We start from the raw sequence: 18,243 nt of genomic DNA, 5'->3' as shown, positions 1-18,243 counted from the left end.
TCTATAGAGGTTCCCAACCATTCTGAATGCAGAAAAGCGCCGGAATCGCCGTCGTACCAAGAAATCGGCAACGTTTCCCGTTGCTCTCGGCGAAGTTTTATCTGCAGTTTAGTAAAGTCACAGACAATCACTGCTATAAATTTGTGATAATCCCGTAACGAGTAGAAAGCTAGTACCCAGATCCTAGGCGATGTAGTACCCAGATCCTAGGAGATGTAAGCGGTCCCTTTTCCCGTCCCCCTCCGCTTTCAGAATGTCTGACAGACTGCAGCTTCTCGCGGGCAGGCGTTATACCAACTGGGGTATCCACAGTATTGATTTTCTAGCTCAATTGTTCTGTTTATAGATGAATTTTTCCTCGTCGCCAGTTACCCTAGTTGCACCACCACATCTTACAATTCGCAGACAGTGATTTAGAAAATCCAAGAAATTCCTAAGGCATGGTGACAGGACGAGAGTCACACGTCTTAAATAATTAACGACGCGACTCGGTCTTCTCTCTCCTGGTGGTCCAAGTCTGAAACTGAAGATGGTTGTGGTGGGTGGGAGGGGAAGGGGGAGGGGTAGCGGAGAGTGTTTTTGCAGCGGTGCCTGTTTGGGGACTTCTAACAACAATGATCCATATAGTAAGTTGTGGTGTACAGATGCGACCATAAGCAAAGCTGAACGGCGCACAATAGACGCTTTTGAATTGTGTTGTAGGAGGAAAGTTCTTACAGTCTGACGGAGCGCAAAGAGGACGAATTAGTCATTATTACTGTAAATAAACTAGGTTGCTCCTTGGAAGACCTGAAACAAAAACTGACCTACTTTGGGCACATAACGAGAAGACATGATTCATTGAAAAACATATTAATGCTGCCGAAGATCGAACGCACCATGATGGGGTAAGAGTTCTGGCACCGCACAAGTAATGGATTTCAACAGGGAAAGTCTGCGGGATAAAGTGTAGGCGAAGACCGGTCCCGGTTCCAGTATATAATTTTAATTTAATAGAACGATTCAACTTTGTGGCCTAAAATCCAACAGATAATCATAGGTCGAAAATGCGTTGTTGTGGAAGATGTGGAAAAGGCAGCCAATCAGCGAGAGCGGAAGGTTGTTTGGTAAGCTCATTGGTTTGCAGTATTTCGGATTCGTGCAGACAAGCTTTGCTGTGTTGACATTACGTCTACTATAGCTGATTTATACTCTTCGACTGTTCAAATTAAGTAATGAACTTGAGCTAATCTGACCATCGTAAGAGACAGTAATTGGTGCAGGTTGGAATAAACGAACACTCTTCCGCTCCCTTGACACTGCTTGGGTCCCGTTTTATTGCTACAGAACAACGATTTCGTTAAAAATGCTGACAGCGATAAACGATAACGGTGACGATAGTACTTTCAAGTCAGAATCTGTAAGTAGCGTCTCATAGCTTCTCCATTTGCTTAAACAGCGTAGTAAATCACAGGAGAAAAAAATGGAATCGTGAAGTTTAGCGCTAATGCGCTCGACAGATTGCTCTCGCAACTTTAGGGGACGTCTCCATAACAGGAAAACGATTCCACTTATTCGTAAACATAATTGCAACGATAGTGAATCTTTAGATTACTAGTAGAGAGTACTGTTCGTCGCCTCTTCACTTAACTTCGTCATGCTGCTGTGGCTGAGGAATACTGTAAACTTATGTATTTTATACGCGAAACGAATTAAATATATCCCGAACTCAATTCTCGAACATTCTCTTGGAAGCCAACGAGATTCCAGTCGACCTGTGACACTATATTGGTTACACAGTTTCCCCGTTTCAAGCGAGACGCTTTTTTTAGTTTATTCACCATTTCTAAGCAGTGTGTCCTGTAACAGGATGCCCGGTCATAATCACTGCATCACTACTGAATGTAAGCAGAGGGTACGCACACTATGACGAAAAAGACAGCAATACGAACGAGGTTTACTTTCCACAAACACCTTTGTATTACACATGGGGCCATATTTCTAGTTTGGCAGCACGCACTGCAGTGCAAGAAGTCGCGTGACGTAACTAGCATTTGCCTGGAAGTGTATTGTACAGTGTACCAGAGACGGTATCGCTCCCACGCTATTTCATTTCCAGGAGATCCGCGGCGAAAATGATTGACGGTATGTCGCAGTGTAGGTCGGCATTGCTCTAATTTTAATTTTGTGATGATATATAGTGGAGTCAGGAATGCAGGATATGAAAGTGTATTTCAGAGACTGCAAATACTCACAAGATTTGTTGACTTGCTTAATAAAGCTTCAAGTAATTTTAGTAAGTCAACAATTTTTCTTACTTTTATCTATTGCAAAAGTATGAAGAGATATTTCAGTCACGCCCGATTATCAGTCAATATGGCTTTGAAAAGCTATACAGAGTGTTTAAAGAAAGTGTCTTATATTGCTATAGGAGGCAGTATTGGTCAAAAATAGAAGAAAAGTTCCTGTAATGGTAAGTCTGGAAATCAGTGCCTGTTGAGACATGGGCCGTTGATCATCTAGGGTTCACAGTCTGCACTTTATTTACAGACCAGCGTTGCCTGCTTATGTACAGTATTTATTACAATTTTAATCCATCTATTCCCTCCCCTCCTCTACCTCCTCCCTCCCCTCATTGTCCACCGCCTCCTCACCCCCTCCTGACAACACGTCATCACCCACAACCCAATAGCCGGTTGTTGTTTTTCCTCGAATATTTTTTTTTTTTTTTTTTTTTTTTTGTAGTTAGTAATCTCTACACCAATTTCGCTGAAATCAACCAGACGCTTAAGAGGAGATTTTTACCCGTGGTTCAGTCCGTGCAAGCAGATGTCACATGTATTTGTCACATGTTTCATTTGTTAACGATACCTCACCGCAACGTTTCATGTGCGATGTTTTGGTCGAGGTGTTCCGGTAGCACGGGATCTCCCTCACCAGACCTGAATCCGTTGGATTTCTGGCTACGGGCACATTTAAAGCCACTGTTGTATGACCAGTCCACCGAGAGTGTGCAGACGTAATACGAGCCTGTGACCAATTAATGTCGCGCAATCTTCATTAAGCCTTGAAACAGAGCACGCTAAAAAGGGCTGAAGGATGTGTCAGGGTGCGTGGTAGCGATATGCAGCACTGGGTATAGTGTCTTCTTCTAAGTAACAGACGGATGGGGCTGAGACAACAGATTAGCCGGTCTCTCAACCGGTTTCCGTCTGTCAACTGGTTTCCGGACTACCATTATGGGAATTTTTTCCTGTTTTTTTGAACAATACCACCTCCTGTAGGAATATGCGACACTTTTTAACACCTTTTTTTTGCTTTATTCATATTTGAATTTGGATGAGAGTACGTAGAGGACGCCCTTTTTTTTTAGTATTAGTTTTTGCGCACAGTATGAATCAAAATGCTGGTCGAAATTTCGCTTTTCTCAAACGAATTTTCGTACTTTGACGTCCGGTTGATGTACCTAACAGGCACCAAAATACTGGATGAAAATTTTCTGAATTATGGAATATAGCTTTTCTGGATAAACCATGTGATTTTGAAGTCTGTAACGAAAAACGCGTGAAGTATGACGCGAACGTAAATATTGGGTTGCACTACAGAACAATCTGTTACCACAAACTTTATTTTACATTCACATTCGTTAACTATGGCAACTTGCAACCAGATGTCAGCTTCCGAGCTAACGTAAGCCTCGGGCAACAATACAGGTAACTATGATACAGCAATCAAGCTTTCATATTCCAATTTTTTAATTTTACACGTCATGTGACACACACTACATCAATAATTTCTTTCTCTGCAAACCGGCTTCCATCTTTCTAAAAAAAATTGCGAGAAAAGTAATAAAGTACATTCAGGTTATCATTTACAGTTGACATTTCACATCTTTGACAGCAAAGATATTTCGAGGAATGTTTCTAAATTGTGTTAAAGATCAAATGGCTCTGAGCACTATGGGACATAACATGTGAGGTCATCAGTCCCCTAGAACTTAGAACTACTTAAACCTAACTAACCTAAGGACATCACACACATTCATGCCCGAGGCAGGATTCGAACCTGAGACCGTAGCGGTCGCGCGTTTCCAGACTGAAGCGCCTAGAATCGCTCGGCCACTCCGACCGGCTGTTAAAGATCATCAAGTGCTGGGGCAAAGAACAATGGTTATGAAACTTATATTTTAAACGAGCATCTGAATCACTGTGATTGTAAAATTATAATAGACGAAGGAAATCGCTGCCAATTTTATCTTGTTGTTAATAAAAAACACTCATGTCTAGCAAGAGAATGTTACTTTGTTTCTCAATCAAACACGTTTTTTCCCTAATCACTTCAGCCATTTTAAGAGAAGTGTGGATTTACAGAGAATAAAAATTCAGTTGCAAAAGCCAAGTAGTCTCTCTTTCCGAGCATTAATCCCGACTTGTGGGGTCTGCTGTTATGGTTAACCGGATTTGGCGTGTTAATTTGAAGGGGTGGCCCGATGCCTCACCCCGTACCCTCCCCCGGGGTAGAAAGTGTGCACACAAACTGTTTGCGTCTAGTGTGATCCATGGACTAGTGCGAACGTGTTTCAAATGTTTCGAGTCGTGGAACTGAGGCGGAACGTCGAGACCAGCCAAGTATTCACCTAACAGGATGCGGAAAACCGCCTAAAAACCACATCCAGGCTGGCCGGCACACCGGCCCTCGCCGTAAGTCCTCCAGGCGGATTTGATCGGGGGCCGATGCGCCTACCTGAATCCAGGAAGCAGCGCTTTAGCTCTCTCGGCTACCCTGGCACGTCTGCAAAAAGCCAAAGTAGTAATTGTTGTTATCTAAAAGCTATCGCTACTGAAACAGTATCTAAGGAAAAATTGCTGCATATATTAACAATGTAACTGTATTGCGTAAATATATGAAACACCACCACACCACAACAATTTCGAGCTTACTTAAATCATTAGTGGTAATACGCACATTACAAAAACATTGCGTTTTTTGTAAAGCTGTTTGACATTGGTTACCGGTATTCGCGCGAATAATTTTTACATGTCATGCGGACCGACTGGATTTATTGTCGTTTTTTAACAAATCAAATCGCGAAGCAGGTGAAAGCTTGCTACTGAAGTGGAATTTGTTGTAGGGTCTTGTGAAAAAAGTATCAAATATGATTTTAGACAATATTTTTTAAGTCACTGAACTGACACAAGTGTTTGGATAGCACTCTCTCAACATTCCTTATTTCTCATTATTTTCGGCGCAACTCTGCTTTTTATCTGTATAATCTTTAGGACTCAAAGCATAAAAATTGAGGAGACAATCAGTTAACAAAATCGCCTAACAGCTCCCAGTTTTCTAACACAATAGTGCTTTACTAGCCACAATTTTACTGGAAGATTCAAGTTTACGCCATTTTCTGCTTGTGGCATCAGAACCTGACTCACCTAGATAATTAAGCAGCACCCAGAGCGGGAATTGAACCACGGCTCTTCCAGGCATTTTTCATACTCCTTAAAAATGCCTGGTCAGTTCGAAACCACGTTAACAGCTAGAAATAATCGCAGGTTAACTATTTTAATGCGTAAGCTCTTCTTTTTACAGATAAGTCTTCATCATCACCATCACCGTCACCGTCACCGCCAGCTTCTTCTTCTTCTTCTTCTTCTTCTTCTTCTTGTGGCATAAAGCTGTTCGCCTATTCCGGTTGGCAGAGAAGAAACTGCCAAAGTTTCCTTATTCTTGTGTCTTCTCCATTTGGTCTATGTGAAAAAACTTCATTCCTTATTCTCCCTTCTTGCATTCTGTTCAGGTGAGACCCATATTTCTGTACTTTCGTGTTTTGTATATTCTCGTTTATAAATGTCTAAATATTTCTACAAACATACACATTTCTGATGCAGACTTTCACGAATACTAGGTATCCCACTTCTCGTCCCTGTGTCTTACTAGTACGCTTAACACTCTTCGCCCATGTATCTTACAAGTAAAGCAAAGCAGGCGAAACCATCATTTATGACATTTCATTAGTCTTTACCTTTTCTCTCATTTTCCCAGATGATGTTCAGATTTTTCACATGGTACTTCTTCAGATTGTGATGGATTTAAAGATCAATATCTTAAATTATGTCACAGGCCTGGTATTTGTTGTGATCACTGGCTCAGTAGCTATTTTATTTACGGTTAATTTGTTGGAACTGGATAATTTCTTCTTAAATCCAAATTCTTGGTCATTTGTGCAGAGATTTTCGTATTATATCCCAAGCAGATCTGCTAAAGATAATAAAGAGACGTATGAAGGTCATCCTTAGTCTGTTGAATAATAATCCGGTCATCACCAAATAGGATTGTGTTTCAGTACATTTGCCTGAGGTCCCATTCTCTAATTATATCATCTATGCATATAGTAAAGAGCCTAGGTGGTGAGCCACCATTCCTGATGTTCTCCTTCGTTGATACAGCTTTCTTCAGATTATAGGTTTATTGTTTTCAGTATTACTTGTGCTCCATGCTGTAAGGATTTAATGAAATCCGCAAGATGCAGATGGATTATGAAACCTACACCCTCACTCTCCCACCCCTCAAAAAAATATTTTAGCACAACTGTTTGTTTATTTACATTTATAAATTTACAAATTTACAAAGTTCACAGCTAACGTCCGAAGAATGTGGTAGCATGAAAATTAAGGGTCTCAAAAATGTGAAGGAGTTCTATAAATTACAAGCTACGTTTAACACAGCATATTTTCAGTTGCTTGCGTCAAGTGTTGACTGCGTGGATGGGCTTACGGCTTGAGTGCTAAATTTCTTGGCAACTAAAGGCCCACATTCTGTGGCTCACCATAAGCCTACTTTCTATCAATAACAAATTCGACAAGGTTCGTAACTCGACAGCTAGAAGCAGCAAACCACAGAAAGTTGAGAAAGGAAAGAAAGAAAGGGAATGACACTCTGCAGAAAAAAGACTCACTTCTTCAACAACTGCAGGAAACCTTCCTCTTCGCCCAGATTAGTTTAATTTGTTCAGATCTCTGTTTCGCTGTTCGATGCTCCGAATCTGTTTTCTTTTCTCTCCCATTCGTTCCTGAAGACCACAACTGCAGTTTGTTCCTAAATAAATTCGTATTACGTTTGTCCGTTACGGTCATGTTTGCTTCTTTGAGGTCTTTATAAAATAATATTGGTTATCCTTCAGCTTCATAGTTTCACTGAAGATTGATTGCTTCGTCGGTCTGTCATATCGCATTCTAAGCCAGTGTCAGAAGAACGACCGTTTTCTTTTATGCATTGTATATATTACGTCCCCTACATCTTCACTGGTTTCTTTGACACCTTCTGGCCTGTTGTTGCCTTATCTGTTATCCTTTCAAAAATGGTTCAAATGGCTCTGAGCACTATGGGACTTAACATCGATGGTCATCAGTCCCCTAGAACTTAGAACTACTTAAACCTAACTAATCTAAGGACAGCACACAACACCCAGCCATCACGAGTCAGAGAAAATCCCTGACCCCGCCGGGAATCGAACCCGGGAACCCGGGCGTGGGAAGGGAGAACGCTACCGCACGACCACGAGATGCGGGCTGTTACCCTTTGGGCATTTATATTTCTAACCAGTCGTCTTTCTATTTTCACTACTTTGTTTATGCCACCTTTTCACACTAACATAGAGTTTCGGCGTATTGCAACAGTTAATTTTCGTGTCCCACGATAAAAACCTTTTCTTGCATGTGCTTCTGGTGTTCTGGGATGCAGTGTTTATCGTATTTTGTCTCACCTCTAAACTGACCTTCTCAATGTTCCCTTTGCTTAGCCATTAAAGCGAATATTTATATGAGCTAACTGCCTTGATTTTGTTTTGGTTTAAGAGCAATTTCTTTGGTAATTTTTTAACATTTATTATAAATTGTATCTCCGATAAAAAATTTATTAACCGCTTGAAAACTAGGTTTTCTAGAGGGTATTATTATTATTGCTATTATTAACATCATGATCATCATCATCATCATCATTGTTACCAATATCATTAAAACCGTAGATATCTGTGGCACATTTACAGAGTCTGCGTCGTCAGACAAAATTTGAAATTATTATTTGATCCAGTATTTTCAAAGGAGATAAGTTGCCTACCCATAATCGGCCCCTTACGTTTCTGTTGAAGAAGGCAAAATGACACTGGACTACTTTGTCTTTTGCACTGCTCTAGGACGTACTTTATCGGCTGCTGAAATACAGTGTGTCTACTTATAAAAAGCCTATTAGAAATTAAAAAAGTAGCTAGCGACATCAATTACAATTTTTTCAACAGAATTGTAATATTCTAAGTTCCTGGGAACAAATTGCTAAAATTTTTTTTGCATATTTTTAATTTAAAACGATTATACTTTTAACACATAATTAAGGTAAAATATTATGCTATAATTAATGCTTACCCTAACAATTTATTAGAAAAAGATAAAGAAATAGCTCTACGAAAAGAAAACTTGTTTTATTTTGTCCTACTGAGCAGCCCATAATGATACACTGCCAACATTTTTGAAATTATGAATTCGTAGCGAAATTAATTTTTTTATGTTGAATTAGTTATGCAATTGCTACTCTAGAAACCTCATTCTAAGGTAAAAATTGCCTTTACATAATTTTAAATGTCATGCATGATCTGTGGATAGCAATTAACTGTTTAGTATGTAATTTTGGACCAGTTTCCCCTACTTCTGTCGCCTTTTATTTTGATACAGATATCATCGGAACTCCAATCATTATACTGGCGATAGCAGCAGAGTGCCAGAGAACGTTATAAAATGATAGGGTCGGTGTCCTCTGTGGCGCAGTTTGATTTATTGGAGTTTATTTCTGTGCCAGCGACACGGCGGCGCGTGTTGAGGCATGCAGAGCTGCGGCGCGGCTACAGGCGGCGTATATCTGGGCGCACTATTTATCTGCCGCTGCAGCGCTGCTCCACGCCCGGCGCCAGTCCTTTTTTTCCTATTTCTCGCGGCGCTGCTCGCAGTATTTCTTTTAAGGCGGCGCGCCGGCACGCGGCGGGCATGTGTGCGGTGTGCGCGCTATCCGCGGCGTTCGCCCCGCCCCCCGGCCCGCGCGCCCGCCTCCCATTGGTCGGACGCCCCGCCCCGCGCCTCCCGGTCCCGCCCACTTTGTTTATGGTTAGTGCAGCGGCCGCCGCTATAAATTCCTGCAACAGCCTGCGCACCAAGTCCAGCTATCTCGCGGCGTGCCCTCAGAATTCTTTCACACGAGAGGCGTATCAGTCAGGTCTCGGTAAACGCGCGCGCTGTCAGAAATTTTGCACGCTGGTGCAAAAGCACCTCCTCGCGTCTGCAAGGACTGTAACTTCTCCCCACTCCCCTAAAAGCATTCTGCTGAACATACACAACCTCACTGAGACTAAGATGTACTGCAGGTGTGACTAAGTTACCTTTACCGTATTTTTAATCTCGGGTGCAGAATATGAACAGTAAACAGGATAATAATAATTTGTATTGGCCGCTGCCGAAGAAAGAAAAGTCTTCACTGAAAGGTCGATGTATCTACAACGGACTGGGAAACGTCTAAGGCAAGCGTGTGAATGTAGTGCACTCCGGAGCACATTGTCTTACAATGCCCACGGCTGATCAAGAACTAACGGGAATTTTTTTTAAAAAGAATCTTTATTTATTCATCAGCATCAACTTCGTCCGCTCCAAAGTAATACCCCTTGGATACGATACACTTGAGCCAGCGCTTTTTACATTCTTGGAGGCACTTCTGGAACTTGCTTTTCGTTACGGTCTTCCGCTCCTTGAGCGATTGTTATCTCGCCAATGGCGGCAAAACTACGTACTTTCATGGACGGACTGAGCGACCATAAGACAGGAGCTCATGACGCACTATCCCATTGTAACTGAAGGAAACATTGGCGAGACGCTTCACATGTGATCGAAGTAGTCGAATTTTTTTCGTCAGCCTGCCGCTGTGGCCGAGCGGTTCGAGACGCTTCAGTCTGGAACCGCGTGACCGCTACGGTCGTAGGTTCGAATCCTGCCTCGGGCATGGATGTGTGATGTCCTTAGGTTAGTTAGGTTTAAGTAGTTCTAAGTTCTAGGGGACTGATGACCTCAGAAGTTAAGTCCCATAGTGCTCAGAGCCATTTGAACCATTTTCATTTGTTGCCTACTTCATTCAGCAAATTCCTGAACGATGTTACGCAACGTCGTTTTTGGTTGAAATTCAACAATTTCGGAACAAACTTTGTTGCTACATGTTTAATGCCGTAGACATCCGGAAACATTGCTTGACATGAGCCAGAGAACATACGAACATCAGCAACCTCTCGATGGTGATTCGGCGATTTTCCAGAACCATTTTATTTATTTCTTCCGCACCGTCGTCAATAATTGATGTGCTAGGGCATTCAGGGCGTTCGTCGTCTTGAATGTCTTCTGGGCCCTCTTTGAAACGCTTATACCACTCGTTAACTCTTGACTTACACATAGTAGATTCGCCAAAAGACACAGTCAAGTTTTCGAGTGCCAAGCTGCACTGTATTCCGTTCTTCAAGCTAATTTCAATTCTAATTATTTTCTCCTTCTTATTCGAAAGATAAATTCGCCATGACTCGAAAATAATTATATCCTTTTTGACTGCCAGCAGTTAACTAAATTTTCAAAGCAGCTGAAAATGCAATCATACATCAGGGACATGTGTACCAACAAGATGAAAAAATTGAAAATAGGATACACGAAGTCTGCGAAATTAAAAAATTCCTGTCATTCTTTGATCACACCTTGTACGCGCAAATTGTCTCCAGTGAGAGAAAAAATACTATAGAGACTCCTAATGTACTACAGGCTTTACGGTGCGCACAAAATGTGAGATGCTGTGCGATTTAACAAAGGCGGCATTAGCCCACGCTCATCAAATGTACCAAAGGGAAATGTTGTAGCGTGCAGAAACATAGAGGAAAAAAACCGTGTATACTGAGAAGCAAACAAATGAAACTTTATCCTGATTACGTTTTCCGTCAGCGGGGACTCGGTCGGCCTATGATTCGCGCCCACCCCTCTGGACTGGATATGAAATCAATTGTGATTAGAACGGTTGTAGAGGTAAGGAGGGTTAGTGCTCTTAGACTTTCCCACTTAGCGTAATTAAGGGATTGGGTGAGATCTGAAGGATAGCAATCAAGAAGATGGTTTGCCTCTTCCCAGCCTTCCGAAAGAGACAGATCTAGTAATAATTGCAAGGGGCGCTTGGCGGTGAGAACTAGTTACTGTGAACACCTGTAGTTTAGTAGTTATCTTTTCTTGTTATTACTTGAGTAAATAAGCTGTACTTATTAAATGAGCAGTGGTTTGTGCTAGGTGGCAGAGTCCCACCCACTTTCACATCGTTAGCGGAAGGTACTGGCCCCCTTTGGGGGCTTGCGGCGAGTCATGTAAAGTAGAGGTACACTGGAGAAGCAAACCTGCTGCAATAATTGATTAAAAGATGTTAACAAAAGAGTATTGAATAGTGGGGTACCAGAGTTGAGGGTCTGTTATTTGTTTCTAGACAACAGACCAGTAGTGTATTGTTAGCTGTAAAAAAAAATTCAGACTCGGCATAAATATCAAGATCGACGGACTATATAGTGTGTAACGAGTGTTAAGTGTAAGGTATATCTATTGGTGACTGAGGACGATGTACTGAACAACGTTATATCAGTTTTTAGTCACTAGCAGCAGAATAATAATTATAGCAATACCAAGTCGTGTGTTTTTATGTAGGTTATTACCTACAAGTACAGGAGGGTGGCGGAGCAATATTAAAGGGAGACCTAGGTTTGAGTACAGTAAGGATGCTGAAATGAATGTAGGCTGCGGTAGCTATGCAGAGATGAGGAGGCTTGGACAGGACAGACCAGCACAGAGAACTGCAACAAATCAGTCTACGGAGTGAAGACCACATCAACTGCATTAGAGAATTTGAGGAAGAGTTCGAAGCCGCAGGATCTAGGAAAGCAATCGAGGGAGAGCAAATTAGCAGGGAGCGAAAAGTAGGATTCAAAATGAATGCCACAGAAGTCTTCGGTCGGCAGACCACAACAACAATAATAATAACAAGAAGAACAACATGAAACTGAAATTTATGTGGTTGTATACAGTTCTCGTATCCAGGTGAATGGATGGTAACTGGACCAAGAAAATTCTTTGCTGATTTACAAGTGGTGATGAAGGACTGAGACGGTGACATAATGAGAAGTGCGTTAACTGCTTTAGAATTAAGCGTAGTTACGACAGGGGTGCATAGCTCATGACTGTGATAAATAGAAAAGCCTAGAGGAGAATTTCAGTGAGCAGTGGGTTTTGACTGTCTAATGACGATAGTGAGAGAGATGATATTATTTATGTCTTGTCATGTAATGATTAATTTATTTTGTCAACTTATTCTTCCACCGCTTCTTGGGAAAACATTCGCGACACTATGTTGACTTATTGGCCGGCCGTGGTGGCCGAGTGGTTCTAGGCGCTTCAGTCCGGAACCGCGCGACTGCTACGGTCGCAGGTTCGAATCATGCCTCGGGCATGGATGTGTGTGATGTCTTTAGGTTAGTTAGGTTTAAGTAGTTCTAAGTTCTAGGGGACTGATGACCTCAGATGTTAAGTCCCATAGTGCTCAGAGCCGTTTGACCCATTTTGAACTGACTTATTACCGAACGGCATGAAAATAATAATCAGTTAGTGCTAACGCAGTATTTCTATTAAATTTTCCCTAGAACAAAATAAACGATTAGATTTTTTAGGTATTTAAAATGCTTGAGAGAGGCCCGCAATTACTCTGCAGTGTGACATTCGCCCATCGCCGTATTCGTGCGTGCTTTTCCGTTTGCTAAATGTCTGATGTAGGAAAAACCTGTTCCCTTGCAAACTGATCGAATGTGTACTGCAATTACAGTGAGATACAGCGAATATTGTGCATTAGGTTTTTTGAGACTTAATAACCGATTTCAAGCACCTTTCAAAAGGCGAATGGGAGCACCGCAAAAGCGAGTACAAATAGTATCACAGAATTCAAAGTATTCTTCGCTCTTATATGTCGATCCATAATCCTCCAACGACTAAAGTGGAAACATTTAGATGAATGGTCTACCTTATCTCCTACTGCCGAAACTGCAGTCAAGTAATATCTTAGCATACTGTCACTGCTGACGCTGTTTTCTTATTTTATTTCATTCTTTCTTTAGAGAAACATCATCCCGTGCACCCGACAGTTGGTAAAAGTTACCGAGTGGACCCCGCTTGCATTATTCATAGTTTAAGTGCGATATACGTACATGATAAGCATCAAAGTACTCGTCGGAGACTTTCCCATTACCTAATACAGGTTTACTAAATATTGGTTTTATGACGCAAAGTGCGTTAAATACGCCGCGAACGTAAACGTTAGGATACGCAACAGCTCAGTCTGTTACCACAACCGTTATCTGGCATTCACATTCATTGGCTTCACCAACTCACAACAAAATTACCATCTATCCTACCGCAGACGTCGGGTTACAGAGCAGTCTGTCATACACTCATGATTCCAAGAGGGATCCAGTATCACACAATAGCCAGATAATTTGTAAGGGAATTCTACGTTCAGGTGTGCAAGCATTGGAGGATTGGTCAGCTACAGGGGTGCTGCGCGCAGGTCACAAGTCTGATTCCCTGTTTGAGCTTACCCCCAGTGCTCCGTACGGCTCCCCGGGACACCGCCAGTTCCGGATGGACCTTCCGCTCCCCGCTCCCTGCAAATCCATCTGAAAGCGACAAACAAAAACGCACCGATAACGCCTTCATACAGTTACACTACCACATCATGTTCCTGTCCTTTAAGGCAACACTCACGAGTGCCACTAAAAACCTTCTCTATGCACTGCCACGTCATCACACAAAATACTTAAAATACTAAATTAACAATAAGTGTAAGCAGCGTTGCAGCTGGCTTTTTAGGTCTTTATACGGGAAGAAATGCTGCTCCGAAATGGTCAAGCTTATTTTATTAGTTTAAAGCATTTTATTTAATAGTATGGCAGTACACCCGGAACACTTTTAATGAATACGATTCGTCGCAGAAGCCTGTGTGTTTAAACCATTAATCTATCATCCTTTTTTTACTACATCTATTACAGTTTCTACAATAAGAAATAATTAGTAATACATAAAAAAGCACACACGTGGAGGTGGGCATATTAAATTTGTGTGCTTCGTCGGCAGGAAGACCAAAAAGCAGCAAAACTATGCCCATATAAACTAAAATCTGCTTTCAAATTCATTTGAGGAAGATGAACGTTGCGGAGTTTAAAGCCTGGTCTGCCGCAAGATTAAAACGACACGATACTAGATTCAGCTGATATGACAAGTACATGTAATTGCCCACGTCTTTATTGACAGAAAGATGTGGGGCATCTATTTCAAGTGGTAGTCCTTCTCCTCCTGTTCTTCACATAGCGTAAACCGAAGTAACTCGTGGTTAGGAACGAAATATGTCCGAAAAAAAAAAACTCCTGAATATAGTTTGTGGCCTGACGAAATGACAAATGACGTTCTCCAGAGAACTGGCGAGGAAAGGGGTGTGTGTGGAAGATTCTTACTAGAAGATGGGATACGATAGCGACCTATGTTAAGAAAACAGGGATACCTCTCACAGTAGTAGGAGGAGCCATAATTGTGGAGGAACACAAAACTGGAATAAACTGAACGAATAATTGAGGATGATGGATTTAAGTAATACTTTGAGACAAAAAAATCGGCTCTGGAAACGAAATCTTTGCCGGTCTCTCAAATTAGTATCTGTCACGACTTCGTCTTCGATGACGGTCTCAGGGTAGCACTGAAAACCATCGTCAGCAACTTTTTCAGCGAGACGTTCCAACTTCTGTCTTCCCCGAACAATTTTTGGTTGTTCTAGTGCTGTGGAAGTTATCCCCTGATGCCATAACAAGTGTTCTGTCATCTAGGCCTCAAGGTATCACATTCCTACATGAGGTGTACTGCTCACAACTAGAAGAAAAGTTCCTATAATGATATTTTCGGAAACCAATACCCGTTGATGCATGGGGCTATCTGTCCTCTCATACCCATGTTTGTTACATAGAAGTAAATACCATAAGCAGTGTTGTGTAGTTACCAGAATATTAACAACTCTCAGTCCTTACTCGCTGTCAATCACACTTTTTTAAAATATATCAGACTCCAATCTGATTGCATAACAAGCACTGGTCACTCGCTCGTGTAACGTCTGCACATTGTCGACGGGTTGTGTTTACACCGATGCCTTTAAATGTCCACAAAGGCAGAAATCCAACGGAGTTAGGTCCGGTAAACGGGGAAGCCATACTACCGGGTCACCCCCAACTAATCCATCGCCTGTGATACGTGGTTACAGAAAAGCAGCACAGTCTGTAGGAAAAGGGATGGTGCCCCGTTGCTTGAGTAGTCACTTTAACAATGCCGTTTTTAAAATGTGGTTTATTAGTTCTGTAATTTCACTGTTCTGTCATTTTGTGTTTTATACATGCCTGGCGAGGGTGTACGTGGGTGCTTTTCTGTAACTTATGGGTCTCAAGGAAGCATTTACATCGTGAAGCTTTGGTTGACTCAAGTTTTGGGGCATTAAGTTTCGTATGTGTCATATGGGCTTTACGTCTGGTATTTGTTTAGATGCACTGCATAGGATGGTTAAAAGAGGACTGTTCAAAACAATTTGATGTTGGAATCTGAACTGTGTCTGATTGGATGTATAACCAGAAAGGAGTTGAAGGCTTTTGTTGCAAAATGATCACGAAGAAAAGTATGCCAAGTTAACAACTATGAAGTCCTGAAGAAACTGATTATTTCAGTGTGTAAATTCACAGTGTTTTCTTAAATATTTGCTCAAGGTGTGTTCGTGTGTACACGAAAATAAATGAAGTGACTGTTTTATGACTCGTGTTAATCAATTTTTTCTACATTTCCAGAGTGTCCTAATTTTTGATAATCTGGCTGGTTTATGGCCCCACCTACACCGGATAAAGGAGGTTCCCCTGTCTACTCAATGAAAACTGGCAGGAGTAGAGGCACGCGGATCGTTCTGTAGCAGGCAGAGGGAACGACGGGTGAGGAAGCCGTAGTTTCTGCCTGTTTACTGAGGCCAGACTGCCCCCCCTGTCGTGGCGTCGGAACACAAAACGAGATCAAGTGACTGCGCAGATGTAAGGGAGACTTGCTGCCTTATATGCATTACTCCGTCAAGTATGCTCAAAATCCTTAATGGCCGAAGTTAATAGCCGCTGCCTGGCGCAATGACACACGATTTGGTTCTAATTCGAAGGATCTATGCCTGTTGAGTGGTAGTCTTTTGCTGCACCCTAGTATATTGCGTTCAGTGGTTACCATCAGTAGATAAGATTATTCGTCAGAAGAACGCACGTATCGACTTATGCAGATGTGAGCGTGTTTGATCCGTTCAAGTAAACAGCAAGCCGGCTGATATGTACTTCAAGGGCCGGCCGGTGTGGCCGAGCGGTTCTAGGCGCTTCAGTCTGAAGCTGCAAGACCGCTACAGCAGCAGGTTCGAATCCTGCCTCGGGCGTGGATGTGTGTGATGTGCTTAGGTTCATTAGGTTTAAGCAGTTCTAAGTTCTAGGGGACTGATGAGCTCAGATGTTAGGTCCCAAAGTGCTCAGAGCCATTTGAACCATTTGTTCTTCACGGGCACCACAGGATCCATAAATTCAAGGCAAGTTGTAACCATTTTCACACAGGTTCTATTCAGCACGAAACGGAATAAGAGATTCGTACATCGGGCGGATGTCACTTTTTTTTTTTTGTCGGTGGAGGACAGCACTGGACGATGAACTAGAAAGGACTGACTTCTTGCTAACGAGAGATCTACCTAGATATTGTAGAAGAGGAGGGGGAGGGGGGGGGGAAGACAGAGGAGGTGACAGGTTGGAACGAATGGTTGTGAAGAATCGGCAGTATAGTTTGACGTGTTTCATATCATGATTCGGTTTCACGTAAGGTTACGTTTTTGGAGAAAGTAAATTGGAAATAAAATTAATCTTTTTAAGCATTAAGTATTATATTTATGGTCATTAATACTAACAAAAAACGTAAATAAAAATGATTGTTAATAACAATTGGGAAATGTTCACTATTTGAATTAATTACTATTAAACAAAAATGCAGCACTGACTAACGTAAAACTGGAAGTATCTTGCCTTGTTTTCCTTTTTTTTTTGTATACTTATTTATTAACGAAACGAAATTCCTGGAAGTTATCGAAAATACAGAGTTGAATAATTACCGATTCTGAGGTTCATGGCCAGCACCTTAAGTAAGGTAATTAACAAACTATTATTAATTTTCATAACGCTTCCGTAGGAAGTAGTAATTGAACAAGACAGAAATATAGAAGAACTTCGGTAGTTAACGTATGTTAGGAATGGACTGGGTTTTCACGTATTGTAGTAAGTATTTTTTGGGGAGTTTTAAATATTATTTTGACCGAATTTAGGGTTTTTTCTGTATTTTACAGTGTTACAGTGTTTATTTCTTACTTTTGGGGGTGGTAGAAGTTGGTTTTCGGGTTGGGGTATTGCATATATAATTTGAATTCAGTTATCGCCGCCAATCGAAGCCAAGTAATTCTCTGAAAGGACTACTGGTCAGTTTCGATCTTAGGTCTGAAGTGCACCTATATAACTTAATAACTACAATAAAACTAGGAGGGAAGGCAACAGATAAAAATCCCTACAGCTGAAATGAATATAGCATTACAACAAAAATACTGAGCGTATCTAATTCGAGCCCTCTCATGTTAGCACAAATAACTAGCAGTGAATTTCGTAAGCCTCCCAGAGTTATGATGGGATTATTGCTTTCTAGACGTTTTTACTACAAAATTCTGCTGCGTACTGTGAACCTAGATGGATGTGATTCCTTTGAGATCTCTGTGACAGCGTCTGAATTTGTGGGCGCTCATAACCACGCACTGTTCAGAATCTGATCCTTACGGTTCATTCATATAGCGGAAGATACATGTGTAACTTCCGGAATGAAACTTACATTCCGCAGCGGAATGTGAGCTTCTTTTGTTTAAAATTTCTGGCAGATTTAAACCGTGTGCTGGATAGGGATTCAAATCTAGAACCTTTCCTTTCACGGGAAATGTTTGTGTCACCTGATCTATGCCGGCAAAGCGCACAACCCGCACCCACAAGCCTACTTCTAACCAGCACCTCTGTCCTACCTGACAGGCCTCCTCCATTCTTCG

The 18,243-nt window shown here is 41.7% G+C and overlaps 1 protein-coding gene across 8 annotated transcripts in view; it reads right to left on the bottom strand.

Moving 5' to 3' along the window:
- The window catches only part of LOC126272723 (insulin gene enhancer protein isl-1), a 401,780-nt gene that overhangs the window by 197,485 nt on the left and 186,052 nt on the right, over window positions 1-18,243 (bottom strand). For 5 of the 8 annotated variants that reach the window (XR_007549253.1, XR_007549254.1, XM_049975777.1 and 2 more), the window contains exon 2: window positions 13,667-13,744. The exons of the other annotated variants lie outside the window; for them this stretch is intronic. Coding sequence is in view for 3 of the 5 variants with exons in the window: in XM_049975777.1 (XP_049831734.1) it covers window positions 13,667-13,744 (78 nt within the window). In the remaining 2 variants the exon portion in view is untranslated. The remainder of the gene's footprint in view (window positions 1-13,666; window positions 13,745-18,243) is intronic. 8 annotated transcript variants of the gene reach the window in all.

This window comes from Schistocerca gregaria, chromosome 5 (genome assembly GCF_023897955.1).
Source record: "Schistocerca gregaria isolate iqSchGreg1 chromosome 5, iqSchGreg1.2, whole genome shotgun sequence".
NCBI lineage: Eukaryota > Metazoa > Arthropoda > Insecta > Orthoptera > Acrididae > Schistocerca > Schistocerca gregaria.
This window is presented reverse-complemented; position numbering and strand designations above follow the sequence as displayed.